The following is a 20265-nucleotide window of genomic DNA, read 5'->3' as shown; positions in this document are numbered from 1 at the left end:
ACTGTTTTGTTTTGTTTTTCTTAAAATAAAATAAAAAAAGAAACCCACAACTAGGCAGTAAGAGTAATGGATTTGGAATCTGGCCATAAGAAATCTGGGAATTTCCATTTGGAAAGCAGTATACTGGAGAAAACATTGGTCAATCATAGAATTTAGAAAAGAAAAGCAGATGTCACATTTGGTTAGAAGAATAGACTCTAGAATCACCATGCTGTAAAGATTAATACTGATAGAGGATCTCCAAATGATATAGGGAAAATATTATAATTGCTAGATGTCACATATGCTGAGTTCATGTTCATTAACACTGAAAAGTGAATTCCAAAGAACAACAGTAGTGAAGAATAGGAAATATTGAGCCAGCACAGACAGGGAGATGCAACCAGATACACCCCATGCGCCTTCAGGCCAAAACTGAAGACCTTTGCCCCCTTTGGACAGCCAGCACCCACCAGGAAAATCAGACAAACATACTCCTGTGTGCTTGCCACCATTGGGGAAGTCCTAGTACAGACATGTTATGTAGGCTTAGAGAAGAAGCAGCCCTGCCACCATGCACCCCTGGCCATTGGGGTGCATTGGGGAAGCCTCAGTGTAGCTGCACAGGTATGGAGAAGTCCTGCAATCTCCTAGGAAACATGGGTTCAGAGAAACTCAGGTACCTATCCTATTCCCCTACACCATGGAGAGGAATCCAGTATGGGAAATTTCTGGGACCCCACAACTAGCTTGTTGGGAAGAACCCTGAAGAATGTCCAGACAATGGAGCAAAAGGCAATTCAGACTTCCAGCTCACACAGAATAAGTCTGTGAGATATAGTCATGGAAGTAAATGGAAGTCACACACTTGAAGTCTCTGAGAGGATAGCAACAGAAGTAAAGAAGCAACTTCATGAGCCTGTAAAAGTAATCAGATCCAAAATAATGTCTCAGATAAAAGAGGAAATCACAAAAATAATGAAAGAATTGCTGAGCATGTCTAAAGAAGACATAGGTTAAAAAAAGTAGCATAGAAAAATGATGGAAGCCTTGAATGAATAATATAAGAAGGAATTACAATGCATGAAACCAATTCAAAGAGATATTCAGGAAATTAAAAAGTCAATGGAAAGCTGGAAAAATTGCTTAAAAGAGATTGAAGATAGACTTTCAGACCTTGAAAACAGGATCACAGCTAATGATTGTGAAAGGAAAGATCTCTTAAAAATAACAAGGAACCAGGAAATAACAACTTGATGGCTGCAAGATGATGCGATGAAAAATAATTTAATACTGATATCAGTGAAAAAACAGGAGTCAACACAAATGAAATAAAAGACTATTTACAGAAGTAATTGCAGAAAACTTTCCAAATAATGGGAAAATGATCTGACATACAGATAAGTGAGGCATAGAGGACTCGAAATAGCCATAACCAAAATAAATCCACACCCTGACATATAATAATCAAGATACCAAAAATTCAGCACAAGAAACAGAATATTAAAAGCTGTTAGAGAAACAGAGCACCTAGAATGAAGGCCCCCCAGAATCATGACAGATTCCTTAACGCAAACCATCAAGTCAAGAAGAGGTTAGAATGAAGTGTTTCAAATCCTGAAAGAAAACAACTTCCAACCCAGATTGGTGTATCTTGCAAAACTATCTTTCAAAATTGATGGAAAAATAAGGTATTTCCATGATAAAGAGTGACTGAAAGAATTCATGACCACCAAACCAACCCTACAGAGAGGGCTAAAGGATATTCTAGAAAGATATGAAGATGACCGTGGTTCCAGGAACAGCAACAGAGGAAGATCACCTAACAACATATGCAAGTGAATGAAGAGGAAAAGTGGGGGGCCAACAGCAGGAGGATAGCATGGCAGAGATGAACCAATGTAGATGGTCTCGATGCACCAATAAAAAGAAACAGGGAGAGTGGATCCAGAAACAAGATCCATCAATATACTGTACATGAGAAACACATTTAACTTGAAAGGAAATCCATAGGCTGAAAGTCAAAGAAGAGAAAACAATTGTTCCACACAACAGGAGACCAGAATAAAAGCAAGGCTAACTTGCCCTCAACTGTAGAATGGACAAGAAAGGTATGGTATGTTCAAACAATGGAAAGCTGCCCCAATATAAAGTATTGTACTCCTGAGGCTCTTGTAGGTAAATGCATGCAACTAGACATCAAGATCATTGGTGAAATGGTTTGGACTCATGCAGATGAACACCAAGTTATCTCCCTAGCATAACAAACTGAAGGAGTTAGTGGGACTCAAAAAACAAAATAGATATTAATGAAAGTGATAGGGGAAGAAAGACCTAAAAAGGGAAAGTGATAGCCACCGTTAATTTCCTAATATCATTTTTTGTATTCTTGTATTTTTTTTATAATTTTGTTAGGTTTGATTTTATTCTGTCTTGTTTGTTATATTTTACTGTGTCTGATGTTATGGGTAGCTATTTTGAAGATAATGAGGTGTATTATGGTAGCCATTGTTGATTTCCTATCATCTTGTTTTGGAGTCCTATAATGCTTTTATTCTTTTGTTTTGATTGGTTTTATTTTGTTTTGTTTTGTTTGCTTTTATTATGTGTGATGATACGGACAGACATTTTGGAGAAAACAAGACACTAAGGTAGCCGTTGTTGATTTTTTTGTCATCTTGTTTTGAAGTCCTATAATGTTTTAATTCTTTTGTTTTGATTCATTCTATTCTGTTTTGGTTTTATTTTCTTTTATTATGTGTGACAGTGTAGACAGCTATTTTGAAGATAGAGACATTATGGTACCCATTGTTGATTTCCTATTATCTTGTTTTGAGGTCTTGCAATGCTTTTATTCTTTTGTTTTGATTGATTTTAGTCTGTTTTGTATGGTTTGATTTTATGTGTGAAGATACAGACAGCTATTTTGAAGAAAACTAGATATGATAGCCATTGTTGTCTTGTCTTGTTTTGAATTCCTGTATTCCTTGCATTGTGCTATTCTGATTTACTTTATTCTGTTTTGTTTTGTTTTGTTTTGTTTTGTTTTCTTTAACTTAAAAATATAGAAAAGTAATGGGCAATATTTATTGAAAGAAATAGTTTCTAAGAGGCAGGAAAGGATCCACAAATGGGTTGCCAATGAGCCCACTTCTCAAAGGAAGCTTTGTAAAACAAAATCATGAGGTGAGTACAATGTAGCACAAAACTATAATGAACCAATAAGATTATAAGTATAGTCACTTAGGTAATATTGACTCAATGGGGAAGTAAGTCAGATATGAAATGCACATGGCTTGGTCATTCCATATTTATATTCAAACCTGCCTTCCGTGGATGCACCTCTGAGCCCCAGATGTACTGTATTCTCATCCTCTGGACTGACTCCCTTGAAAGCCTAGCCCTGTAATATTTCTACCTAACTTAGCCCTCTATAATAGTACCACCATTAAAGATGCTCCTGGGCAAGTACTGAATCTCTGACGTCCACAGAATAGTGTATTTAGCACATTGCTCAGCGTATACACACTACATGATGCATGTTATCTAAAATTTGTATTGTTAGGTTATTAAATCCTGAATCAGAGGTGAATAATCATGTTAAACATGACATGCTAGAAAGGAGACTTCTAATAGTTACTTCTAATAGGATTGGTTTGGAAACTGTATGAACATGAGGCTCTGAGAAGATTATCAGTAGATGAGCTGGAAGGACCAGGGAAAGCAGATCAGAGAAAGCAGAAGGGATGAAGTGAAGTTAATGGTGTTCAATCACTGTAAACCTGACAGCCTTAAGATGACTGACCTTGAATTTAATGTCTTAGGGTGACGGATTGACCTTAGTTCTAGAGATTTGCTAGTTATAGCACGAAAAGTACCAAATCTCAAGCCACCCTCAGTTGATCAATGTCATGTCAATATATCAAAGACCTATGCCATTGTTCTTAAATTCCAACATGCTTAACAAACCCTAAAATGCTTGGTTAAGTTCAATATTTCTATACGCTCACCTCCAGCTATTGGCCTAGAAGTTGTGAGGTAGAACCTAGGCAATCTGTATCTTTAGCTAGGGCCCTAGGGATTCTTGGAAAGATGGCCCACAGAGAAAATGCAGAAACATACTCTTGTGGGCAGTGGCACAGAACTACTCTGCTCATAAGGACTTTCCCTGTAGCTCACCATGAGATACTTCCCTTATGTATTCTATAGCTAACTAATCGATCTAATAGACTAGGAGAGGAAAGTAACACTCAATGAGCAAGCCCTATTTATTGGCAAATTGAGTTAAGATTAAAAATTAGACAGGAGCAACAGCTAGAAGAATACCATTTGTAATCAAGGTGATAATTACAGCTTCTTTGGGTACTGAGTACTCAGGGAAAGGGAAGACAGGAGTAAAATCTTCTTTGTAGATAGCAAAAACAGCAGAAATCTAACCCAGGCATGTCCTCAGCAGTGGACTAATTTGTGACTTTAATATTCATGATAATAAAACAATAGCAATAATGATGATGATAAACTATAAATGAAAAAACTGAAAGCAAAGATAAAACTGACAACATGTGAATTAAATTAATTATTATGAAAATGCACACACACAAAAATAACTTCAGAATCACCTGAGGACTTTTTAAGTGTCTCCTGGGCTTCAGCCACAGAATGTGGAGTTTACAGATCTAGTTTGGAGCCCAAGAGTTTATACTTCTAACAAGTTGTAGGTGATACTGATGCTTGTAGTCTGAGAAACATGTCCTGATAACCACTGGTTAATGTTTAAGTCTATTAATTTGAAGGCATAAATCCATATTAAGTACTGAATCAGCCTGCTCACATTATTTCTATGTTAAACAGAAAAAAATCTAAAACCAGCTTAAATGATAAATGAATGTACAGGCTTGCATAAATACAAGGCTAGGCAGGCTTCAGATGTAGCTTAGTCTAGGTGCTCCAGCCCTATTTAGCTACTCATGACCCTCCTTCATCTGTGTGGTGGCTTTGACATCCTGATAGAGTTAAGGTAACTATGGTAATCCTATTCTTCAGAGCTCTTCATGAAGCTCTGTCATGACCAAAGAAATCAGGTTCAGCATTCCCAGGAAACTACTAGTTATATTTCCCTGGCCTGAACAAGATTCTATACCAAAGACAAGGGAGGTTAGTATTATTTTTAGTACAGTTTCACACATTTAATTGCATTTCTGCAGAGTCACATAATATAAACAGGGAAACAAATAAAGTGCTTAGACCAGTCCTTGTCTGAGATATGGGGTATGCTTTACTTAGCCTGAGAAGCTACTTCTTATAGTCTGTTTTACAGCTTTGAAACTGGAAATATAAACATTTAAAAGCACTCAGCTTGAAGCCATACAATAAATAATTCTAAGGACATCATTCTCATGTTTGTTTACTGAGTGAATATATTCGATGCCTATATTTGCACTGGGTTTTATCAGGAGCTTTAGAAAGATGACTCAGAAAAAGATTTGACCTCCCACATCAGTGGAGGAGATAAACGCTTACACAAGTAATTCCAAGAGGAGAGAGCGGTGGCAAGACTGTCCACGGGGGAGACGGGGCTCCTACAACTGACAGACCAAGAATGTCTTCAGAGGGTAAGAACATCTTGAGACTTAACAGGAGTGAGAAAAGATCTTGATCTACAACAGGAGGGGGAAAAGTTGCCGTGATTAACAGAATCATGTGTTGCTAATTCACACCTGAAGAAAAGCCCTTCTTAATCTTGGATATATCATCCTTCCATACATCATCACATTAGTTTCATGTGCCTTTGAACATTTTGCAGTTATACAAAAACAAAAACACTTCCTAATAATCAAGGTTGTTTGCTTTAACTTCTTTATAGAATAAGTCCAGCAAACATTCCTAAAATACTTCTTTGTGTTTTGACGTGTACTATACATGTTAGATGTTCAAAATTCACATCTCCCTTGAGAGATTAATTACATTTCAAATTATACGTGTCTGTTAAAATGTAGATCAGGTCTACCTTCCCCGTATTTGTTATTACTGCTTCTGAAACTCCTTTACAGCCCCAAAGAGGTCTTAATCCCTGTCAAATGTTATTATGTTACCAACTTTTATGTAGTCTTGAAAGGGTTGTTTATTTAGTTTCAATGACTCCTTGTTACTGCCAAATATTATTTCATTTCAGCACAGATGTAAGGAGTCCAATGACTCGAATTATTTTACAGTCCTGACATTATGGAGAGATGGATACTAGTTTAATTATGGACAGCTGAAAATGATCTAGGAGTCACCTGCTATGGATATTTATCATCATCATAAACTGCTTGCCAAGTTGTGCTCTGAGCACTTTCCTAAGTTCCATTTGCATTAGATGACAATGTGATCTATATGGGACTTGTACCTTCTGTCATCTTTAAATTTATGAATAGACAGTTTAATATTGCTTATTTTCTTTTCCACTTAGAGAAAATGTTTCAGTCATTCATGTTCTTTTTCTCCCTCTTTTTTTCTGTTTCTCTCCTTGCCTTCTCTCATTGCTACCCTTGTGTCTCCAGCTGTTTTTCCGATTATTCCTCGTTGAAGATTATTCATTATTTAAAGAATGTGAATTGGATAGACTAGACACATAAAGGATTGAGCAATCCAATAACTAAAATGTAGTTGGCACTTAATAAATGCATAAGGAACAGCAGAGGAAATAGAGCAGAAAGAACCAGGAAGTTAGAGAATTGTAAAGCCTGCTTCTTAGAATTCTTCTGTCTCCTCAGTTACAGAAATTAATAGCATAATTTCTAATTTTTTTAATAAAAGCGAGCCAAAACAAAGGATAAAAATAATACAGAATTTCCAAAAAATAAAAAATTAGCACTAGTTAATCTATTGCATGTTGTTGTCTTAGAAGTTGTTGTTTGGTTTACAAACTCTAGGCACAAAAGTGACCAGTCAATTGACAGCACAAGCTGTTCTTTTTAATGAACTAACAGAGATTGGTAGTACAGTTATCTATCTAGCATACATACATGTGCATATATTTATATGTGTTTGCCAACATAAATATAATCATTTCCTTCTTCCTTTTTCTTTTTCCCTACTCTAGTTGTTCTGTCCTTTTGAGTATTTTCTTTCCCTTTGATTATTGTAATATCTATTGTATATTTAGGATCTTATTGCTCTTTTAGGTTTTTATTTTTTAATTTTTTATACTAGGGAGACAATATGATATTTATAAATGTGAGTTTGATTTATTTCACTCATGAGTATGGTCTCAAGTTGCCTCCATTGACCTGTAAAAGCCTCAAGATTATCCTTTTATAGCTGAGTAATATTCCATCGTATAAAAATACCACATCTTTTTTATCCACTCTGCATTTGATGTACAGTTTGGTTGTTTCCAAGATTTAGAATAGCATAATTTCTAATTCTGTCAACTTTTGCATTATATATTTTATTGTAATAAGATATATTTTATATTGTCTCTTCTTTTTATCTCCACTTGTCTCAAAATAGATTTTGATTTACCAATTACAGGTTAGGCAAAGGACTGGGCAAATGGAACAGCCCAGTTGCCACCACCTGATTATAAACTAAAGTCAGTGTCTTACCTGTCCAACTACTGCTCATTTCTTTCCTCTCTGAATTGGGCTATAATGTCTGTAAGAATTTCACTGCTGCTTTTTATGTCTCTATAGCAGTAAGAACTAATGCAGTGAGGGTTTTCCATGCACATGTCATTCACTCTGCTTAGTCTTTTTATGGATTAATTCATTTAGGTCTGAATGCAGTTTCATAATAGCAGTATAATGCATATTATTTTTCTACAGATTTTCTATTCTTGTTAGGGAACAGTTTTGTCACCCATGGCACATTTGACAATGTCTGGAGGTGCTGTTCATTGTCACAGCAGCATAACAAACTAGAGATGCACTAAACATTAAGCAACCCACAGGAAAATTTCCTACAACAAAGAATTACCTGTCTCAGAATGACCTTGTTACAGGTTATTTTTGAAAACAATAGTGAAGCTTAAAGGGGTTAAATAATTTGTCAAAGATCATCCAATGATAACCTGAGATGCACGGAATGCATTCTTCTAGCCTGTACGTTTGCATGGTGCTGCACAGAAGTAGTTAATGACTTCAACAGCTGATTCATCAAAGGAGTGACAAAGGAGTTAAATTCCCAAAAGAAATCTCTGTGTGAGGGCAACTCTTTAAAGTGGCTCTTTTAAGTTATTTGTAGATTATTCCTCTTTCATTCCTCTCATCATATAGTATCACAGAATAGAATCCATCAAAAATAGCCTTTCACTCTAAACACAAAAATATGTTTACATACTTGGGCAATAGTTCTGCTGACTTTTAAAAGTTATTAGCAGATATAATAATATAAAATAAAACAAGAATGCAAAAGATATTATGCTTCCTAAGCAACAAACATTAAAGATGAGATATAGTATTATACAGTCTATGATAACAAATAAATTGTATGTATTTATTTTAATGAATGTTTAATGATGAAAAATAACATCTTGCATTTTAAAGATAGAAACATTATATGGCTGTATGCATTCATTTTAAAGTATCAAGTGAAAATATTTTATTTTCTTTTTATTAATTCTTCAATAATTAGAAATATCCATTTTTCTCATTGCAAGACCTTGTTTCTAAATATAAAATTTTTTAAAAGAGATAGGGATATATTCAGTGAGATGAAGTCTCTGTGTTCAATCGCCTAGTGCCTTTGTGGGTCTCGACAGTGTTTTAAAATATTGATAGGATATCTTTTGACAATCTTAATCATCCCCCAAATCAAGTTTGGACCCAACATATTTCATACACACATCGACATATACACACATGCACATAAATGTAGACACCTGTATGTGTACCCTTGTATGATCACACACTACACACCTCTACATGTTGAACACATCCATATACAGCCAGGACTTATAACTTATGTCTGAGGTCAAGGCTTCCTTTCCTTCTTCCTTTCCCACTGCACAAAGCTAACTCATCCCCTGTCTTAGCCACTTATGGACCCTCTCTGGTGCTTTTACACTTCTGTGTTCTTCCAGAGTCTTTCCCCTCTAAGACTTAGTCCTGGGTGATAACAGCATTCCAGGCAGTAAAACCAAGGAGCTTCAAACATCATAAAAGCCAGAAATGTGTTTGCCTTCACAGCCAGCCTTAGGCACCATAAGTTTTTAAGTTGGAGAGAAGAGCTACCTCCTATCCTAAACTCAAACTGTTCCTTATTGCTTGAAATGATTTCATCTGTCACAAGTCTGTTTCATTTTATTGATAAAAAAAACCCCAAAATATAGCAAACTCACATATCAATGAATACTCAGAGTGAGTTACCAATTTAAATCTTTTCTTCTTTGCTTGCAAGAGTAATTTAAAATCAGAGGCATCAGGTAGCTAAGAGGTAGAGGATATAACAGAGGAAAAACGGACAACAGAAAGAAATTAGAAGCAAACTCTAATCCTGTTATTGTTCCATACCAGTCGTTTATTTTCATGAGGAGGAGGTGGTTAATCTCCTCAGAGACCAGAAACAAATCTCTTGGCTTGGGAGCCTTGGATTTTCATTTCCTCTCACCTGCGCCACTGTGTGAATCTGAGTATATGATTGTTATTTAATAAATGTGGGCGACCATCTCCTATATTAATAAAATATGCTGAGGGTGGTGCTGAATAGTTGACTTTCTACCTGGGGCAGAAGAATAGGGACAAGGTGATGGAATGCTTACATAATTTTAAATGAGATGCTCTATTCACTTTCATCTAGGCACACTCATACCAAAACAGTAGCCACTAACCCTTGTACCTATTTAATCAAGTAAAAAGTAAAACTAAAAACTTAAGCTCGTTGGTCTCCTGAGTAACACTATTCAGCTATTCAACAGGAATCTGTGGCCAGTAACTACCACACCAGATTGCACAGACACTTAATATTTCTATTATCACTGAAATTCCATCAGCACCAATGCGGACAAAGATGTAAAGCTGGAGAATATTCAGTATTAAAGGATTGGAGATCTTTTCACGCAGAGTTGGTAAGAACAGGAATGCTACTAACAAAAATGTTCATACTCTTGATAGAAAACAGTAAATAGCCTAAATCTAAAAGTCCATCTGTACAGAACTAGTTTTAAAAAATAATCATGTAAGACTCTACTGCTTACTTTAAAAAAGTATTAAATGACACAGATATGTTTTTATGTAAAAAAACATTATTTTTATGTAAAAAATCACTTAACATGAATAACATGATCTCATTTGTTTAAAGCATAAGAAGGGTCTGCGTATATGTTTGCACATGTACAGGGTGTTATGAAAGGATACACAAGACTTAGCATGATTATCTTTGGGGAAGGGACAATGGAAGGAGTTGAAGACACATTTTCTTTTCACAGAACACCCCTCCAGTATTAGATTTTTGCCATGATGAGGCATAATAATATTTTTCCTTGGTTGAATTAATCATATACTTATGAAATATCCAAAAAGTGTGACATCCAAAAAAATTTTAATCTTCTCCAAGTCGAAAGCCTATTTGCTCAACCTTGTACAGAACGGATTAAGTTCTACAGTAAAGATCTGCTCTTGCTTTTGAGGCTTTATATATCCAAACCAATCCTAAATCATTAACCCAAAAATGAGTTGCATATGAAGTCATACTTTGTGGATTATTGCAATTATTGACATAAATTCACTGCTAAGGAAGTCTCTGAAACCAATGGATTGCTTTAAGGGAAATGGCTATGTGGAAGTCCTAGAGAGAAAGTCTTCCCCAGACCATCTCTTGACTATCACCCCTGTCTCTGTCTTTCATAGCTTCACCTTGTCTTCTCCTCCACCACATTGCTCCCACATCCTATTTCAAACAAAAGAAATACAGATCCAAAGATTGTACGCATCCTCTCATGATTAATATGTAAGTTAAGCTATGATTCAAGCTGCTTTGCATGTTGTTTTATAATCATGCCAAGGAAATCAAGCAGAAAATCTCATCGTTTTCCATTCTATCCATCCATCCATCCATCCATCCATCTGGTTACCATGGGAATGTGTGAGGCAGTTCTATATACTAGGCAGACAGAAGCTTGTGCTGCTTACTAATGGTAAGCAGGTAATGCAGAAAAGAGGAGTGGCTAGAAGGGAGAGAAGGACCTAGAGAAGCAAGGAAAAATATTGATCCACTTGTTGCGGATGGTAAATATGATGCCTTCGAGCCAGATCAGTGGTAAATATAGAAATGGTGATTTTTTCCCTTAATACTTTTAGAAATCATAATTTTTCTATGGTGAAAAGAGCATCTGTACCTCCTCAAAACAAATTCATACAATAAAGATGGCTTTCCATCTTGGAGACATCGTTTTCTCTTAAATCTGTCTTTCCCACAAAAAGAAGTTTTAGTGACTGGATCCATGACCCCCCAGTCTCTTCTACCTGGGGATCTGACTTGTGGAAGTCCAGGGGTTCTCAGGTCTTGCTTGTCAACAACTGTCACCATTTTGAATGAGTTCTTTTGGCCCGTAGGACTCATTTTTGTGAGCATAAATTTCTGACTCATGCCAAGCATATTTGCTTGGTGTTTGGGCCTGATGGTACTCCGGCTTTCCCCACTTAGAACTGTTTCGCTGCCTAGTTTGGGAAGCTTAGATTTTCTTTAACTACTTCCTGCCCCTTGCCTCCTTGCTGCTACCATGATATATCATGTTGTTCATCCTACAACTCCTGTGATCTTGTGCTTACACACATGCACACACCCATACACAGATATGCACAAGCACACAGATTATGGGTTCTCAACCTTTACTTTGCTATAAATCCAAAGATTTGCCGTAGAGAGACCTGTCTGTTCTGAGAAAATGTACATTTCCTCTAAAGTTTGTATCCTCTTCAATTAATTCTCCTAAAGATGCCTTTCACACATAGGTCTTCTGAGGATTTGTTTTTCTTCTGATACCAAACTTCTGGCCACTGATTGGGTGGCATTGTGACTTCTGAGGTGTTAGAAGAAAGCATTCTTAATGGAAATTAATTTGTAAGGAAATTTCTTGTTCTGGTCTCCTGGGATGATCCACATACTAGGAACATTTCATTCTCACATTTTGACTTACATTCAGCACAGACTCTCATTTCCATTACTTGTCCTGAGGACTCATGATAGCATATAAAAGTGGCATTTGCATCTATTCGGAACAGCCACAGAGAGAAATATGCCCAGCCTTTACCACTGCTAACAGTAGCTTGTGAGGGCAGGCTGTGCCTTCTCCAGGCCTGTCTGTCCTGTATCCCCTCTATACAGACCACTTCTCAGGCTCCTGTAGGGCTCCTAAATGCTGCCTTCCTCTGAACTACACTTAGGCTCCACCTACAGGTTGAGAGGATGCCGGTGTTCACAATTCCAGTGACACTCCCCATCACCTACCTCCTACCCAGATCAGGACAGGACATCACTGCTACTTCGACAATGTGCTAGATTTGTGTTTGAAACCTAGAACTCTGTAGGCACTTTACACAGACCAGTAATACCTTTTACAATATGTAGAATATCTTGGGGGATGTTTTGTTGTGTTTTGAGTCCATATTAACACAGTGATGGACTTCAAAACACAAGATATTGGAAAGCATCTCCAGAGACATCCTGTCTATTACTATGATGCCAGCCTGGCTTCCCCAAGCCCGGCCCCCAGGCACAGGTGAGTGTCCTTCTTTCACAGATCATCAAGAAAAGAGTCTCCATGGTCATTTGGGTAGCCCATTCCAGTGTTGACGTGCCTTCAACATTGTCATCATCTTTGTGATACATAAATATTCCATGCTAGGCTGCTCTGAGTTTTATAAACCCCAATTTGAATATATTTTGGACCAGATGCTGTGAAACAGCCTGACCATCAGTATACTGTTTCAATGATATTGAAAAATTCCATTTCAAACCAAATATAGATGTCTACTCTTGGGGGGTTGGACCCAGACTAACAATGTTCATTTTATAGTGAGGGTCTGACCTGTGGTCCCCATAGGATCTCCTTCCATCTTGTATCAGGCCATCATTAAATGGTGAGGTTCTGCAGGTGTACTGTGAGTTTTCTTGCTTCCAGAAATTATAGCCATCATGTCCATTTTCCTAAATTGTGTTAACAGGGGTAGAGCTGCCATGTTTCCCAGAGAGTGCAGTGTTTCCTGGAGAGTACTCCGTTAGACATGCATGCAGCTTTCTGGTGCTTGGTTTGTTTCTTTGATTTTGAGAAAAGATGACTATAATGGAATCCTTTCCCTGCCTTTTTCATTCTGCCATACGATGCATAAAACCCCAATGTGGTCTCTAAGAGGTCCAGTTACATTTTGGCACAGGATAATCCACGTGGTCATCAAAGTTAGAAGTGAAATACGCACCTCCCTCTCTTTCAGCTATTTCCTTTGGCAAAGAGAAAGTCAAAGGGACTGGGCTGACCATGAAGCCCTGACCGAGAACTGGTACAAACCTCAGACAAGACACAGCTCGAGGGATGCAGGGCACGTGGTCACTGTCTGAGACTGAGGGCCTGAAATTGACACCATATGCACAGCGAGAAGTGATTGCTCTCGGGGGTGGGGAGAGAAGCAGCATGTCAGAACATTTTAGTAACACCTAATTCATCTCGAGGTTATAAATAAGTATGATGCTAACTTAAAAACAAAACTTAAAAAATATTTCAGTTAGATTACTTCTGTGACAGTCCTTCAGGCAGACGTGAACTTTATTAAGGAGACAACACAAATAAAGAGAAACACATAACAACTTTTATAGTATATTTTACGTGATTTTATTTTTTTGCAGTAAATAAAGTGCTTATAGGACTCCAAGGAAAAGGGCCCAGATGTTAGAGAGTTGTGTGAAATTTAGGGGAAACAAGCTGTAAAAAACACAGTCATAAAACAGGCTGTCAGTGCCACACATCTGGACAATACAGCTGTATGTTCCTAGTGGCTGTCGTCACCCAAAGAAAACTCAATAACCTTATTTCACCCCAATTAGGCTGCATACCAAAAAGATCAACATTAAGTTGTAAGGGGGGTACCATTCATATGGTGCCTCTGGGTCAAGCCACTTTTATCTTTCATTTGAATTTGGTCACCAAGAAGTAAAAGCCTGCTAACATAGTCATTTCCACTATTATAAAACCTTATTTAATTTATAATGTCCTAATAAGTCAAAGTTTGACAGTTTGCGCTACCAGTTGTATCAAACAAAAGACTTTTTGTAGCATGAAAGTGACCGGTCGCTCATCCCAAACTGTGACCTTGCCTCTTTCACTTTCCCTTTTCTGCGGGGGGTTGAGTCTAACACCACTGTTGGGAAGCACCCTCTGCCTTACTGGAAAAATTAGTTGATGTCCAGAAAATCAAATCCTATTTTCCCATCCCCCTCTTTGTTTCCTTGATCAGCAATGAAACACATTAACAATAAGATAAATATTGCAAGACATATAATAAAATACTCTTTCATCTTTTCAACACTGACAGGCTGTGCCAAAGGTTATAAAATGTCTAATTATTGTATTTCTTCATAGGTGTTAATTGCAGCAAAAACAATTATGGATAGTGGAGAGAAATTAACCTTACCATTGATAGGGAAACTCCTGAAATCTCAACTTCTCCAGATTAAATTAAAGGACCAGCAGCGACGGGAAAATGAAAAGAAGGTACTGTATGACATGTGGGTTGTCTAAATTGGGCAATCCGGGAATGAATAACAGCAGGGTTTCCCCAACAGCACTTCCTCTTCTTAAGTCACTAGTAAGTGTTACCTGGCAGATCTACCTGTCACCTCTGATTCTTAGTGAAAAATGTCTCCAAAGATCTGAGGGAGGATTTATGGTAAATGCATTAAAACCAAATCTCCTTATATATGAAAATGATAGTACCTAATGCAGATACTCTAGCATGTTTTTATGTTAGTATATTCATATTTTTACCAAGAAAGTGACCCAGCAAGAAACAGGGAGTCAGGAGAAGTAAACATAAAAAGAGAGGGTAAAAAACTCTTCAAGTCAGGATCTAACTACTTAAATTGTTTTAGTTGATATTCAATAAGAATGACTACTAAAAGAGAGGCATATCTGCACCTTCATAATAAAGTAACTGTTTTACCAGCAATCCATCACTCCTATTTTCATAAAATGTCTCTGATCATTACTTCACATGTGGATTTCTCATTTAATTTGCCTATGGAAATCAATCAGGGTGTTTTTAAAATATTAACATTTGCATGTGCATAGTATTTTTAAAAATACTTTTAGCAAAGCAATGCCAGGTTCAACTCCATTTGTTATGATCAGTGCTTAAAATGAGAAATACTTTTCTTATTTTCCAAATCATGTTGAAATAATTTTGGAAAACCAAATGCTTCTGTACGTGCATGTGGAATGTGTGTGTGTGTATGTGTGCACATACATGTATATATGAGATGCATGGATTTGAAAATAAGTTGTTTCTTTATAATTGTAAAAGAGGCAAAATCAATTAATTGAAAAAGAAAAAGCAAATATACACAAATAACACCATATTCAAGACCCCCAAATCTTGTTTCTTAATTGAGCTTTGTTCTTCACAGAGTAATTGTAAACTAACAATAATAATATCATCCCATGCTAACAGAATAGGGCTTTATATTTCTCAAAGAGTTTGTCTATATAGCATCTTTTTAGAATGGTACATACTGTACTCAGTGAATACACTTGATGGTATAGATTTTCCTCTATTGAAAGTTTTTCCATTGTGTGCAAGGAATGACTGTACCTTGAGAACTATTCATGAAAATTAAGAGTTGGCAGAAGAAAAATTGGAAAATTTGAAACCAGTATAGTAACATCTCTTCTTGCCTGCTTAAATTCCAGGGTCATATGGAAATCTGAATTTGAAAAGTAGACTGTGAGTCTTGTAAAAATTACTGAGTCTTTTGTGTTTTGCACTTTTCTATAGCACCTATTTACTTGTTTATTACCTATTATTCAAAGGCAGTTATTATTTATTATAGGAACACTTTGCAAGTTTCAGTTAACAAAACTTAAGTAAAAAAAATACACTATCCTGGTAGTTTAGGACATTTTTTGAAAGCATGCAGTGATATAAAAAATATTATTGCATTATTATGTTGCTCAGCAATGCTTTGAATTGTGAGCTTCAATAATATTGCTGTAAGATGCTGAGTGTATGGAAATGATTTTAATTTACTTGCTGAAAATTTAAAAACTCCTAAGGAATTGGGGTTTGAACTGTAGATATTAAACAAAAAATTGACACAATTAAGAGAAGTCTTTGCGCAATTAAGAGCTAACAATTGCATGATCTAATTTAATGTCTGTTTTGGGGGATTCTCAAGGCACCAACCTCAAATCCCTGAGTCAAAAACCATATGAGTAGGTGCTAAATAATTGATGAAAACTGATTGGAATGGAATACTTTCCAGAAAGTATTTTTGGGGTAAAGGCAAGATGAAAGGAGTTGTATGTGGGATGATGTAATCTATGTTCATTTCAACAACACTGCCCAAGAGGTCAGTTGGAACAATTGAGGTTAATGCTTGTCAGGCAGAAGTTGGGCAGAAAGCAAAATAAATAGAAAGTATGTAAAACTGATGCCATTCTGTGCATTAGAAAATGAATAAAGAAAACAAAAAGAGGGCTTTATCCAAATTTTTCCTCTTTCCTGAACCTAGGATGCAATTCTGTAATTTCTATAAGGGGAGTGACTAAATCTTCAGCTTTTTAACCACAACATGAAATTCATATAAATGTTTTCTTTCAAATGCTAATTACAGTACATTGCTTACATCTGTGCAACCCAAAGAATGTTTTGTGTTTAACTTTTGGAAATGAATTTTTAAAAATGAATAACTTAAAATACCCATAACAGTAATTATAGAAAATATTAGGGAAAAAGGAAGAGCAAAAAAAAAAAATAGTGTAATTTATATTTTTATAATATATTTATATAAATATAATGTATCACAATATGTTTAATCCTGTTTTAGTCAAAACTTTTCTAAGAAATGAAAGATAAATAATATTCAGCTGCCAAGTGCAATAAAGATATCTCAGACTCGAAAGTTCAATAACTTACAGCACATTGCTTGTGCTTTCTGTTTTGCAAGAAAGCTTGCTGAGTAATTAATATGATAAAAAGTAATAATTTGAAATTAATGTCATTAATATTATAAAGAAATTTTTACAAATACTTTGAAAGTATTTTAAAATGTGAATTTCTGGTGCACAAATGCTGGTCTCTAGTTGCAAATAAATAGAATCTACTTTAAAATGTTTATCTATTTGGAAACACTATGTTAAATATTTTCAAATAGTGTACATGAAGGAATGTACTCTATTTCTATAAATATATTTTAGCAACAACAGAATATAACTTATTCTGCACAGTAACCCCAAATTATATTTTAAAGCATGGCTAAAACTGTTCTCTTTACAAATGAACTTTTCTTAAATAATTATCTCAACATTTATTTTATATTTTTAGTTCTATGTTATCAGCCTATCCTTAATTCAAAAAAAATTTCTTCAACCAAATATAGAAGCAATTATTTAGTCTCATGTAGTGTCTTCATGTTTCTTACTATTTTAAAATAAATTGATTGGTTTCTGTTCTAAACTATGTATTAATTTAATCTGAATTTTATTTTCACTCATATTTTGCTTTGTATTAACCCCAACTTTTATGTTATAGATTAATTATGAACATTTACTTGCAATCAATACAATTATGAATCAGAATATTTCAGTTTTGTTAAAAGTTCAACTAAAAGAAATTATTTAATCATAAAAATAGATGAAAATGACTAATAGAAAAGGTCATTAGCCATTTAAGTAATTAGATTAAATCTAAAGTTCAGTATGTTTTGCTTTTTACAAAATTTTTGTAAATGCCAACATTTTCTAACTGTGCTTTTCATTTATGAGCTGAAATAAGTAGTCCGTACTTTCTTGGGCTTTTTTAAGATGATGTTAATCTTTTGTAGAAAAGAGTTCTTTCTCTTCATATCTCATGTACTTTGTACAAATTGCCTCATTTTCTTGTGTACTAGAATTGAAGAGATAGAAAGTGTGAGGAGCTATGAACAAATAGTATTGTTAAATTTTTCTTAAAACAATTCAAAATTAAAATTGCCTAATTTTGATAAATATAACATCAGGAAGCCACAAGTACACAGCCTTCTTCAGCAAAGGAACAAAGAGGAACGTAGAGAGGTTAGAATAGCTTTCTCAGACATTTTCCAGCTTACTCCAGTCAAAACCCCGAAATACTGGAAATCAGCCAATGCAATGCCATTTTGTGTGTATGTTTTGTTTTAAAAGAAAGACCATAGGGACATACCAGGAAATTACAGGCTGGTTAGTTTTGATTCAGTTGTGGTTAAAATCTTCAGAAACTATTTTAAGAAATCAAACAGAGGAAGAGCAAGAACTCAGGGTAGAGGAGCCCGTGTCATTTCAGGAAACGAATAACTTGCCTCACTAACTGAATGGACTTCTTTGAGGCTATACTATCAAAATAAGGATACTATCAACGTGAATGCTGGATCTAAGGGTCTTTGAAACTCAGCAATTCTGGAGAAATTACAAATGACTCCCTGGCTGGCTTTTCTCTAAAACTGAAGTAGTGCTTTCCTAATTGGTTTGATTTTTATCAGTGAAAACTGTTTATGGACTTCTAGAAAGCATTAAAAGAAACACATATATTTAAAATAGGATAACATTTTTTGTACCTATAGTACAGCAGCTAATAATAGTTACATACCATTATTAGTCATTTGGTACTATATTGGTTCTTTATGTATCATATTATTTAATCTTTGAAATTATTTTGTGAATTAGAGACTGATTCTCAAATTTTGCTAGATGAAAATTTTAATAATTTCCCAAGACCAGGGCTGGGGATTTAGCTCAGCAGCAAAAACACCTGCCTTGCAAGCAGGGGGTTGTGAGTTCGATCCCCAATACCAATAAAAATAATAATAATAATAATTTCCCAAGATCAGAGTTCTTTTCAGCAGTGAATTAAAATATAAAACTTTCCAAGTCTAAAGGCCCTGTTCCTCACCACTATACATACGTCCCTCAAGTATCTCAAGAAATATGAAATGATATTCAGGACACACAAGCAGCAAGGTACTGCCTGGAGATGTTTCCCATAGTACCAACAATGTTGCCCAATGATCTACCAGCTACCAACAATCATATGTTTCTACTAATTACATTGCTCACAACATCTGGAGGTTAAATGCAAGCGAGTGATCAGAGATGAGAATAAAACTCACCAAAGACAGAGGTCACTAAGCTGATCATCCACTAATTCCCAAGGCAATTCTGATTTAATTTCTAGACCTTCGCTCTCGGTGCAGAAATGACCCAGTCTCTGATGGAATATTTCAGAACAAGACCTCTTCAGATTATCTCAGACAACTCCACACCTTCTCTCTGCCTTTTTGGATGGTGAAGTAGGATACCATTAGCTGATTTGGTGCTAATGTGTCTCAGAGCCACATAGGATCCTAGACGACACAGACATCAGACCCAGCTTCCTCACTACCAGCCTTGCACACAGAGATGGCCATGTTCTGATTTTTTGAATTAGTAAGTTCAATGAGATGGCAATGTGGTACCTCAGGAAATTCTGTGCATTTCTTCTGATCAAGTGAAACAATACTGCATTCCAGTTTATATTTTCTATAGAATAGCAACTCACTAAAGATACAAATTCTTAATTCAGTTTCATGCATTGTATTTTCTGTTTAGTAGATGTACAGGAGAAGGAATGAAAAGGGGAATTAGATGAGTAAAGTAAGTGGAAATAACCAGAAATTATAGAAAAGGAAAAATACACCATTCACAATACCTTAACTATATTAAAATTAATGTTAGGATTTTAGTACATTTCCTTTCTGTTTCTTTCTGTGGATTTTCTTGCATAGTTGCAATTATTGTAAAAACATTTTACTCCAAACTTTTTCAGTTAGCATATATTTTAAATTTTACTCATTAACACAGTATCCTCATGCATTCTTATTTACGTAATGTTCTGTTAGTCACTGTAATTTTTCTCTGTTACTGAACTTTAATTTCCATATTTTTAGAATAAGCTATGTATTTTGTATGTTGAATAATTTATTTAACATAAATTAATAGACGTGAATTAATTAGGTCTAAAGAAATGTTCCTACCATCTATTGTTTCCAAAGTGGTTTGTGAAATCATTAAAGCCCAGTTCACTTACAAAACAGCCACCTGGTAAA

At 35.5% G+C, this 20265-nt stretch overlaps 1 protein-coding gene across 1 annotated transcript in view; it reads left to right on the top strand.

The window, feature by feature from the left end:
- The window catches only part of Spag17 (sperm associated antigen 17), a 239361-nt gene that overhangs the window by 57501 nt on the left and 161595 nt on the right, over positions 1-20265 (top strand). The window contains exon 4 of the mRNA XM_063256315.1: positions 14534-14665. Coding sequence (XP_063112385.1) covers positions 14534-14665 — 132 coding nt within the window. The remainder of the gene's footprint in view (positions 1-14533; positions 14666-20265) is intronic.

The sequence above is a fragment of the Cavia porcellus genome, unplaced genomic scaffold (assembly GCF_034190915.1).
Source record: "Cavia porcellus strain 051 isolate PalLab524CR breed Dunkin Hartley unplaced genomic scaffold, mCavPor4.1 scaffold_1, whole genome shotgun sequence".
Classification (NCBI taxonomy): Eukaryota; Metazoa; Chordata; class Mammalia; order Rodentia; family Caviidae; genus Cavia; species Cavia porcellus.
The sequence above is the reverse complement of the archived record's forward strand: the minus strand, read 5'-3'. Positions and strand labels throughout refer to the sequence as shown.